The sequence below is a fragment of the Pelodiscus sinensis genome, chromosome 2, assembly GCF_052426305.1.
Source record: "Pelodiscus sinensis isolate ZL-2025 chromosome 2, ASM5242630v1, whole genome shotgun sequence".
In the NCBI taxonomy this organism is placed as follows: domain Eukaryota; kingdom Metazoa; phylum Chordata; order Testudines; family Trionychidae; genus Pelodiscus; species Pelodiscus sinensis.
This window is the reverse complement of record NC_143053.1, coordinates 200,566,525-200,578,393: the sequence shown is the minus strand read 5'-3', so window position 1 is coordinate 200,578,393 and position 11,869 is coordinate 200,566,525. Positions and strand designations below refer to the sequence as shown.

At 39.2% G+C, this 11,869-nt stretch overlaps 1 protein-coding gene across 1 annotated transcript; it reads right to left on the bottom strand.

Moving 5' to 3' along the window:
* Window positions 1-6,519: 6,519 nt before the first annotated feature.
* On the bottom strand, window positions 6,520-11,424 carry NPVF (neuropeptide VF precursor). Its single transcript, XM_006138408.5, has 3 exons — window positions 11,277-11,424; window positions 8,915-9,297; window positions 6,520-6,863 (listed from the first exon to the last, which is right to left on the bottom strand). Exons 1-3 carry the CDS (start codon window positions 11,412-11,414, stop codon window positions 6,767-6,769), a joined length of 618 nt encoding a protein of 205 aa, XP_006138470.3. The 5' UTR covers window positions 11,415-11,424; the 3' UTR covers window positions 6,520-6,766.
* Between the last annotated feature and the right edge of the window lie 445 nt (window positions 11,425-11,869).

The following is an 11,869-nucleotide window of genomic DNA, read 5'->3' as shown; positions in this document are numbered from 1 at the left end:
TTCTTATTGATGTACAAAATAAAGATAACGTTTCTTCCAACATTGACTCTGTGTTTATTGAACAAAACTGGGGGAGACTGGGAAAAGGAGGTGGGAGAGGGGAAGAGAAAGGCTGGGAGAGGGGAGGGCAACTAACATGATCAGGGGTTGGGAACAGGTCCCAGATGAAGAGAGGCTACAGAGACTGGGACTGTTCAGCTTAGAAAAGAGGAGATGGAGCGGGGACAGGATAGAGGTCTCTAAAAGCAGGGGTTGGGTGGAGAGGGTGCATTCAGAAAAGTTCTTCATGAGTTCCCATAAAGAAGGACTAGTGGACACCAAAGGAAAGGAATGGGTAGCAGGCTTCAAACTAGTAACAGAAAGTTGTTCTTCACAAAGCAAAGAGTCAACCTGTGGAACTCCTTGCTGCAGGAGGCTGTGAAGGCTAGAACTAGAACAGACTTTAAAGGGAAGTGAGATCAAGTCATGGAGGTTGGGTCCATGGAGTAGTCTTAGCCAGGGGGTAGGAGTGGTGTCCCTGCCCAAAGTTTGTGGAAGACTGGAGAGGGATGGCACGAGACAAATGGCTTGGTCACTGTCTTCGGTCCATCCCCTCCAGGGTCCCTAGGGTTGGCCGCTGTCGGCAGACAGGCTACTGGGCTAGATGGACCTGTGGTCTGACCCAGGACGGCCATTGTAAGCTCAGGAGCTCAGGGTCGGGGGTCTCAGTGGACCCCCTTGATTTTCATGCACACCTGCTCCTGGGTGGCCAGGCTGGCAGCTCTCCTGCCCTAGATGGCCACTTTCCTGTGCCTAGTGCGGAGATCGTGGACGAGGTCCAGGATGTCCGCACTAGCCCAGGAAGGTGCCCACCTCTTGTGGTCCAGGGCAAGCTCCCGGGAGCCGCCAGCCTGGTCCCGGGAAGAGGGGGTGGGCTGGGGGACATCGGGTGGGTGGCTCTGTGCTGTGCCAGGTGCAGGGTCTGTTGGCTGGGTGCTGGCAGGCTTGCACCTGGCACGGGCACCGTAGCCAGCCCGTGCCCCTTTAAGGGGTCCGGGGCCGGGAGGGGGGCATAGAGTTTCCCTGGTGTTGGCCACCAGGGAAACCTGGGGAGGGCTAGCCTCCCACTAGTTCGAATTAAGGGGCTACACACCCCTTAATTCGAACTAGTAAGTTCGAACTAGGCTTAATCCTCGTAAAATGAGGTTTTCCTAGTTCGAACTAAGCGCTCCGCTAGTTCGATTCAAATTCGAACTAGCGGAGCGCTAGTGTAGCGGCTATGAATGTTAGTTCGAACTAACGTCCGTTAGTTCGAACTAACATTGTAGTGTAGACATACCCACTGGTAGCTTGGCCTAAGCGGATTTTCCTTAAGCAGAGGGTGGAGTCACCACCAATACCCTTTAGTATGGTGCAGAGAAATCCCAATAGATTCCACTGTGATGAGATCCCTGGAGTTTAGCCTGGGACTGTGGGACCACTCACTAGCTTAGGCTGTCTTTCACAATGCTTTGCTAGTGACAAGCAGCAAATCCCTCCAAGAGCTGTGATCACTTAGCACAACCCCACACACTACACATTTCATGAATGATCCTAGAGCTACTTATGAATCACACTGAGAAAGAAACCAGCCGATTTCCCCAGCGCCCAGCACTATATCTCAGGAATACTCCATCTAGTTTATTAATCAGTTCACCACTTCATCAATGGAAAGTGGAGATATACCAGCCTTCGTAAAACCTGGGCAGATACCAAACACTTGAGAAAAACTCAGATGAACAGTAAAACACATTTATTGACTACAAGCAGCAGGCAAAAAGTCAAAGTAGTTACCAAAAGCAAAGAAAATATAAGCACACAGTCTGGATTCTCAATCCCTATTAGATGGGGCAACATCTAGATTAAGAAGTTTTTCTCACCCCACTGGATATTGCAGTCCTTAATATATAGGTTTGCTTCCTAAACCTGGGCCAGTCTCCTCTGATGGAAATTCCATTCTTCTTCTCAGTGTCCTTGTTGCTTGCAGAACAGGTAGGGGGGAGGAGGGAAAAAGGAGCCAGATAAAGCATGGACTTGCTCGATTTGGTTTTATACCCTGTTCTCCATGTGCTTGGAGAACACAAGTCCAGGAATATCTGGGAGCATTGGCGAGTCCACAGGAAAGACTGAGCAGTTCTTCTGGTGTGGCCTTATGCAGGTGAGTCATTGAATTTTAGCTGCCTTGCTGGACAATGGATGTTGATGGTTGTTTGATACCCCATCTGGCTATTGGTTACTTTCCTTGCTATTGTCTCTAGGAAGCTACTATCAGTCTACACTGTGGAGATATTTCAGGATACCACAAATATCCCGAAATAGCTATTCCATGTCCATTGAAGCAGCACGTTATTTCAAAATCGATTTTGGAAAAAAGGGCAGCTTATTCCAACATCCTGGTAACGCTCATTCCATGAGGGTTAAGGGGCATTTCAGAACAGCGAGTTATTTTATTTCAAGCTAAGAGTGCTGTGTAGATGCATGGAGTCTGATTCCCCAACTTAAAGCATACTTAGTGACAACCATACAACACTATTGCATAACTTCATATGCACTTAAGTTATATAGATTTAGATAGAAAAATAACTGTAATGGAGGTGCTAATTGTTCTTATCAGCCTGTTGTAACTATTTGAACCATCTACTCTCTCTCTCTTTTTATATAATTTTTTCTCCTTTCTTTTCTTCCCCGCTTCCCTTATTTATTCTTGGATCTGGACTTCTAATACTCCAGTCATCTGAAGAAGTGGGTTGCACCCATGTAAGCTCATGATAGCATCTACATGTTTTGTCAGTCTTTAAGGTGCTACTAGCCTATTGGTTGTTTTTTAAGTTTTTCCTGTTACAGACTAACTCGGTCACCCCTCTGAAGCTTTTAATCAGATCATAACCTTTCCCTTGATACTTTACATGGCATGCTTTTTATGCAAGATCACAGTTATATTACATGAAGATAATGAAGGTTACATGGGCTCCCCCAAGGTACAGAATGTTGCACCACTCCCATATGTTTTCCAAAATGTGATTAAAAGCTGGGGTGGAGAGCTGCCAGAATGGTCTGGAGTGTCATTCTGGCAACTGAAATCCAGGATGGTGCAGCACTCTAGTTCTTCATCTGGCACATGGAGTTACAATGCCACTCAAATTTGGCTTGGATGCCTCTCCCACTCATTTGTGATAGCTGATAGAGGGGCTGCCAGGCTAAATTTGAGTGAGCAGTGTTGAGACCTGACACTACAATGTCAGTCAGGTTTGGCCTACCTCTCTGTCACGATGGGGGGTGGAGTTGTTGGGCCAATTTTGAGTAATAGCATCATGGCCTCATGCACTGAGTTGCACTGCTGCTCAGGGCTGGCTCAGCCACCCACTCGTAACAGAGGGACTGTTGCTGGGGATGAATCTGAGCAGTACTGCAATCCTGTGTGCCATGTTGCAATGCCATTCATCTCTCAAATTTAGCCCATGTTGCTTTAGTGCAGGGCAGGTGATGGGAACAAGTAGAACCACTGGATGGCCATGATTGGAAGGAGCAGCCCTAGCTCAGGACAGAACCGGGATGCTGAGACGCTGAGTTGCCAGGAAGGTTGGGAGGGTAATGAGCATGTGGTTGGTGGCAAGTTGTTGGTTGGCTACAGGTTGAGTGGGGAGTGGTGGCTGGTGGGGCTGCGATGTTGAGAGCTGTGTTGAGTGGGATATATGTCAGGTTTACTGAGATGGTTTGGGGGGCATCAGGATAAATGGAGAGCTGGTTTGATTGTTCAGTTAAATTGGGATTATGTAACTGAAGCATGCAAGCGAATCTTGTTCCTATTTGATGTTTGCACAGAATATTAATATTGTAAAAACAGTATTTTACATGCACTGTGAATGAGCTTTTTGACTAATTACATGTCTACTTTGGCTGTGACTTGCTGCTTAGTTTAAAGTTAGACATAATAACTGAGATACATCTATTTAATCTTGATATGTACATTTATTATTAATGTGTGAATTCTCATCGTTGGTTGATTGTTGATGAGATAACATTTACCGGTAAAGTGTAAGTTAGGTTTTGAATATGTGTACTTTATCTTATGACATCACTCACAAAATGGATTGCAAAAGCATGTGTGATGGAATTACCAATTTGAGATCACTGTCGCAGGGCTCCTGCATTGTAAAATATTTCACTACAGCCCTTATAAAAGTCAATGCCAAGATAAAAATAACGCAGCGTAAAAGAACCATCTGTAACAAAAGAATTTTAAAAATAATACTTGCTTATCACTGTTTTATACTATTTGTTTACTTATTTCTTTGGCATTTTTCTCTGGTTGGACAAACTCACTAGAAAATGAGGATAAGCAAAAATTACATTGCCTACTCTATTCTATTTTACATAAAGGTTCTTATGCACTAGCACAATTTAAACATATCAAGGTTGCAACAACAACAGTGCAAGGGAATGTTTATTTAATTAAATAGTTTTGGCTGGAATTTAAAAATTCCCCTTGATTTCACATTGTGGGCATGTCTACACTAGGAAAGTATTTCAAATAACGAAAATAGATTTAATAAATCTCAAAATAAAAATAGTGTGTCCTCATAAAAGGGAAGCCTTGAAATGAATCCAAGGCAGGCTCTGTTAATGTGGACACGCTATCTCAATTTAGCAGCCCAGGAAGCACCGGAGAGTAATTAGTTTGAATGACTCTGGGGAGAAGTTATTTCAAAATAGCGACACTAAAGCGTCCACACCACCACTATTTTGAAATAACTATTTTGAAATTAGTGTTATTTCTCAAGGAAAGCAGGAGCACAGATTTCAAAATAAGCGGCCTGTTCTTTCAAAATAATGGGCTTGGTAATGTGGACACTCTGCTTATTAATTGGACCCAAAGGGGGTTATTTTGAAATACTGTGAAATTTCTGTGAAAGCTTATTTTTGTGAAACCTAAATGTTAAGCTGAACCATCCTTTAAAACAATCTAGGCTGTTCTCTGCCAGATTCTCAGCTGATTTAAAACACTGGGGCTCGATGGACCAGACAAAGGTCTAGCCTGGTGCATTTTGGGAAGTGGGAGAGCCTGGTTTTGTGCCCTGAAAATAGTGGCTTTAGAGTCTATGGCTTCTTCTGGGTACAACGGTTGTCTCTTTACTAGGGTTGCCAGATGGTTTCAACAAAAATACCGGACACACTTGACATTACATCACAATCTACATTACATCTTATTTAGAAAATACCGGCCATTTATATTTTCTCAATTATATTTTCTCCATTTGTTTCCTGAACTGAAAGCTCAAATACTGGACTGTCCAGTTCAAACCAGACACTTGGCAACCCTACTCTTTACACTCTACTAAATCTCTTCAAAACAATCCATAGAAATCAACCACATGCTGAGGCCCCAGACCTTTAAATTTGGCAGTAAATTGTCCTCTGCCCACTTTATAAGCTCAGGTAGGATTTTCAAGTGAGCATGTTGGTTTTGCCTGGTGAGTTTAATGGTAAGCATAAATATTGTTTGTACAGCAGAAAAGGATAGGCGCTTCTGAACCCTACTAGAATTAATCCCAGTGAGTTTGGATGATCTGCTACTTGATTTACTTTAATCCCCTTCTTGCTTTTTCCCGATTCATGAATAATATCAGTATATGACTAATAAATAATCGGGTGAGTAATAGCTATAGCTATGTAGCTCCTTCTTGTCCCTTTACACTAGCCAGTGATTGTTTACGTCGCTCACATGCGCTCAGTCCAAAGCAAAATTTTGCATAGCATCATATAATTTCTCCTTTATGTACTTTGCTCCTAGGTTTTTATATGCTAGGGGAAAATAAATCAACATCCCTCCTCTCTTGGATCTGTGCTGCAGAGCCTGTAGTGAGAATGCATCCTATTTGCACTTGTAGCAAGGGCAGCTTTCAGACTGCTGTGTTTCTCCCATTGCAGTCATCATTAATGATAATCTGTATATGGCCTAACTTTGTTGCCAGGTGGTATATCCCTTAAGCAAACGGTTGCTATTGCTGCTTACAGATTCTTGCAAGTGGTGCTTACTCTTTGTTCATCTGAGGTGCGAGAAGCATTGAAGGATCAGTCCACAAATCAAAATATTAGGAATTTCAATTTTGATGCTGATTCACTTAAAAGTGAGTAATATAGTCCACTGCTTTCCTGACCATGGAAAAGCCCTAGTCAAGGGAATGGCAAAATTCTCAGAATATTTGGGAGGGAATAATTGTCAAAAATATTGTCCAAATAGTAATTACATTATAAAGAGACAACAATAGATTCTATTCCTTTGTAGGGATCTAAGAAACTAGTGTTTAATTTATAGCAAAAATGTCAGTGGTCACCTTAACAGTTATATCCAAATATGTCTCAAACAACAATGTTCCATGTATGCTTTTTTCACTCACATCTTAGGCTGCCTAAGACACAAAGATGGTAGTATCTTTTTTCCTTCTTGTTTTTATTTATTATTCACAGAGTAAGCTCCTTTGTAGTTGCAATATGCTTCTTTTTATTTGCTTAAAATGTTTCCAGCTATACAATACAATTATTCCTCAAAAATTTACAACAGACAGGACATCAACATGCAGCAGTCATTAACATTTATGATACCCTGCCATTGAAGTGAACTAGTACAACAATCACTACTGTTATCATTGCAATAAACTCAAGTGTTTGTACAGCATCAAGCACAGTACAATAGTATTAATATTATTATGAAGGTAAACCTGGATTTCTGATTGCATCTCTATTTCCCCTATATCGTCTTTTGGTTTAAATAAAGATCCCAGCACTTCTGGTTTGAGTCTTCATCATTTGATTCTTTTTTAATATAGTTGTTTGAATACAGATTCCTAAACGTTCAAAAATACAAAACAAAATATGTTATATAATCAGGTCAGGCAATCACAGAGGAATGAAAAATGGCACATGCAAATGATACTGTCTCATTCAAGAGTGGACCCTTCTGAAATGGACTTCTCTTTTGTTTAATGCAGGCAAAAATGTGGTTTCAGAGCTAGGCCCCCAAATTAAGGAATAGTTTGGATTACAGATGCTTTTAAGAAATTATTATTGTATGTAAAAATAAAATTCAGAGTAGACAATAGTTGTTGCAAAATACTGTAGTAAAATGAGTTGGGCAGGAAATGAATTTCCTGCCACAGGAAAAAAAATTGAAATTTTGAAAATATTTCCTGTCTTAAATCTGGATGAAAATTTGAAATCTCAATTGTTTTTTCACAAATCACCAGACTTTTTTTTTTTTTAATTTTGGGCTCATATCAGTTGAAATATTTCATTTTGACATTTAAAAAAATTTGTTTTCACCTTTAAAAAGAATTTCATCATTAGCTAAAATATCACAACAAAATCTTGGGACTTTTCATTTTGAAAATATTGACTTGGAAAGTTTCAGCAATTATGTTTTTGTTTTGATAAATTGTCATTTTCCAACAAAAACAATTTTGTTGAAAAATTCCTGACTGTAATGATAATGCTTTTTAATTTTATGAGCTTTGGGCTTGATTCTCCTACCTTTACTTAGGCAAATCAAACTCTCAAAGACCCAGGGGAGATTGCTTAAGTAAAGCCTGAAGAACTGAATCCTGACTAATTTACCATTCCAAGTGTATTCAGCATGCTTTTAAACAAGGGCTGACAAGCAATTATAAAAATCAATTAATTTAAATAATTAATCGTGATTAATCACACTGTCAAACAATAAAATGCCATTTAAATAATGTCGATGTTTTTGCATTTTTAAATATATTGATTTCAATTGCAACACAGAAAACAAAGTGTTCAGCGCTGCTTTTATTTTTTATTACAAGTATTGTCATTGTAAAAAAACAAAAAACGCATTTTCAATTTCGCTATTCAAGTACTTCAGTGCAATCTCTTGATTGTGAGATTCAAATTTACAAATGTAGAACTGGGAATATAAAAAAACTGCATTAAAAATAAAGCACTGTAAAACTTTAGAGACCAGAAGTCCACTCAGTCCTACTTCTTGTGCAGCAAATTACTCAGCTTTTGAAGGGCACTTCAAACTTTGGAATGAGTGTTGTAGCTATCTTTAAAAATTCTACATTGGTATATAGCATTTTGTCAAATCTTCAGTGTTCTTAAAATGAAGAACATATGCTGGGACATCATTGCTATGATATGAAAAATATGGCACAAAGTGGGTAAAAACAGAGCAATAGATATAGTATTCTCCCCCAAGCAGTTCAGTCACAAATTTACTTAACACATTATTGTTTTAAATGAGCGTTATTAATATGGAAGCATGTCCTCTGGAATGGTGGCAGAAGCATGAAGTGGCATATGAACATTTAGCACACCTGGCATGTAAATAATGCTCTGCTACAAAAGTGCCATGTGAATGCCTGTTCTCACTTTCAAGTCACATTGTAAAGAAGCAGAGCAGCATTATTTCCTGCAAATGTAAGCAAACTTGTTTTTCTTAAATGATTAGCTGAACAAAGAGGCCTGCGTAGCTTTATAGGCTCAAGTCTGATATTATTTTCTTTTTGAGTGCAGTTATGCAACAAAACAAAAAATCTACACTTGTAAGTTGCACTTTCATGAGAAAGAGATTACAGTATAGTATCTGTATGATACAAATTGAAATATTCTTTTATAATTTTTACAGTGCAAATATATGTAATCAAATTCATATAAAGTGAACCCTGTACACTTTGCATTCTATGTTGCAATTGAAATATTTTAAAATGTAGAATGACATCCAAAGATGTCTAATGATTTTCAGTTGGTAGTCTATTGTTTAAAAGTGCAATTAAAATTATAATGAATAACGACTAATGTTTTTAACCACGATTAATTTGAGTGAATTGTGTGAATTAACCACAGTTAATAAACAGTCATATTTAAAAATACATACCTGGTATTTTCTTGTTCAGATTCTTGAGTGTCTTGTGAGAAGTGGGCAGGTAGTGATTTGCCAAATCTTTGTGGCAAGTTGGGAAATAACTGGCTGGAAGTTTTAACAAAGGGAGTTCTACTGAACCTGTGTAATAAGTTAGAGACACATTTAGAAATACTGCCTTCAAAAGCTCTCCCAAATCTCAAAGGCAAATTAGCCACTGGCTTAATAATTCTTTTTTCTTGAGCGTTTCTTCCAAACCTCAGTGGTAAGTTAGCAACTGAATTTGGCATCTTGTTGACTGTGGGAGTGCTCATTTTAATGATGTTTTTTGATCCCCAGTCTTTCGGTTCTTCAAAATTGAGACTTCTCTGCTTTTCTTCTAAGAAGTCTTCACTGGACTAGAAATAGAAATAATGCTAAAATCATCTTTTCACACTGATGAGAACCTGTCTACATACAAATTACATACAATGTTATTTTTTAGGTTTCTGTAGAGAGTCATGGAGGAGAAGAATCTACTTTCCTAATGCTTTTGAATGCAAATTCCCTAAACATTTTCAATGTGGACTCTTTCTTTATAGACTGTCTGGTAGACGCCTTCCTCCCATTGGCTACCAGAGAACATTCCTGTGGCAGCTTCAGCAGTTTTACATAGAGAAGAAAAATTAGGAAAGCATTTCTGTATCTTTATCTGCTTTAGGGGTACCCATTTTGCCCTTAATGTCAATCACACTGTCTCCTTTTGCTTGTTTTACCTTCCCCTTCTATCTTTTCTTTCTCCTTCTCCTTGCCCTTGCTTTTCTGCTGTCTTGTCCTCTTCTCCTCCCCTTCCAGTACAGCTTTCCCCCTCCTTATTGGTCTTCTTTTACCCCTACATAATTCTTTCCCCCTTGGTTACCATCTCCCCAGTTCCCTGGCCATGCTGCCCAGCCACTGGAGAATTTCCTTGGCCTAACAGAAGTTCAAATTAATGTTAAGATAGCAGAACCGCACCTCCATTCCTGGCATATCAGGTATGCTGGGATCATGTTCTGTACTGCTACACTGACCCTCCATTGGCTTAGGGGCATTTAGGACCTTGAGCACCTGTGTTGCTCCCTCTCATGCTTGAGCTGACAAGTACAGAATCACTTCTACTACACCCAATCCCTGTGCTTGGACACAGTGGCGAATTGAGCCCAGTATAGTAATTATCTTTTGAAATAATTAAAATGCAGTTCTCTGAAAAGTGGTTATATAAATATTCCTTTCGTACGCAACAGTGTTCTCTGTGCACCATTGAAGTTCTCTTATTTTTGTGACGACTGTTGCTGAGTTTCTCAATCTTAAAAGCAGATCAGCACAAATAAGGCATCAGATTTGAGCTGAAAACAAACATTAACATTGTCGAGTCCAAGCATTTTTATGAATGTTTCCTTCTCTCAGTACTGCAGGAGATAGCACTGACTTTTGACAGGGAGCTGTAGTCCATCATAGTTCAGGCATCATTAACAGAATTGTTCCCTTCTCATTGTGGGATCACATTTTGTCTCCTGTTACACCCGCGCAATCCCACTGAAATGTGTAAACAACGGGGTAATCTGAAGAAAATGGAGCTGCACAGGTAGAAGTGCTGGAGCAAATTTGAAATTGGGAGTGCTGGAAGTGGAAACCATATACTGTATTTGGTTAGTACTACTACTTCGAGCAGGGGGTGCTGTTGCACCTCCTGCATCCCTAGTTTTAGGACCCCTGTGCACAGGTATAATTAAGATAATATTTTTGCTTGCAGAATGTTTATAACTGGCAATGGTCCACAGAAGGCAAAAAGCATGCAGATTCTCAGGTTACAGGGACTGCTTCTCAGGCAGACAAACATATTCCACTTTCTATATAAACCGTAAAATATAAACTGGGTACATTTGATTTGACAGCTATGGAGAAACAATAAATATGAACCCCACAATGATATTTTTATAATCACATTTCAGAGTTGAACTTTAAATTCGTCTACCACATCAGATTTATAGTATTTCCTGTTTCTCGTTATTATTTGAATATCACAACCATTCCATTATTAATTTTGGATTAGTAATGCATCTTTTATATTATAAGAATAAAAAGCACGGCAGTTTCTTAATACATGAGCAAAAATACATTCAGAATAAACATTATCCTACATCATAGGGTTTTACTGCAAGAAAATCAAACCATGAACTGGTTTACACATGACATGTGAACCAGAGGATAGATGTCATGAAAGTTGTCTTCTTTAGGCTAGCGATGTTATAGGACCTAATCCTGTGCCACTGAAATCAATGGGAATTTTGCTACTGACTTCGATAGGCACAGGATCAGACCTGTTCTCAAAATAATGTCATATCAAGGAAAATCTTACCTCAGAATATTTATCACCATAATCTCTGATCTGCAGACTGGACACCGCTGATTCATCTAGGCACAACGTATTTGATGTTAAAAAGACAAAAGTGGCAAAAGTAAATAAAATAAACTTTCTGACTGAGATGATTTTCATTTTCTCTTAAATTAAGTTTACATAGAGAGCTCTGAATTGTTACAGGGGAGGAAATGCTCATCTTTTTATATGATTAGAAAACAAAAAAATTCCTTTGTGACATCAACTCATAACGCTTTATTTATTAATATTAATTAGAGATGCAGTTTTAAATATATATTTGAAAAAATGTTAGGAATGTGTTTTGTGAACATACTTAATAAACACAGCTTCCTGCTGCAAACACATTGCCTTCACAAATATTTTCTGGGCTATGAAAGAGATTTTAATTAGCTAACTTTGAACACGACAACAATCAGCACTCATAGTAACCATGTTTCATTGCTACATTTTAACAAAAGCCTCTCCTTCCTGTTTCTCTTGTCAACCTTCTGCTATGGCCATAGATACAAGACTTTCAATCTGTGCATTTTTCTGATTACATTATATTTGGAGGATGGTTGTGATGCTTGTTT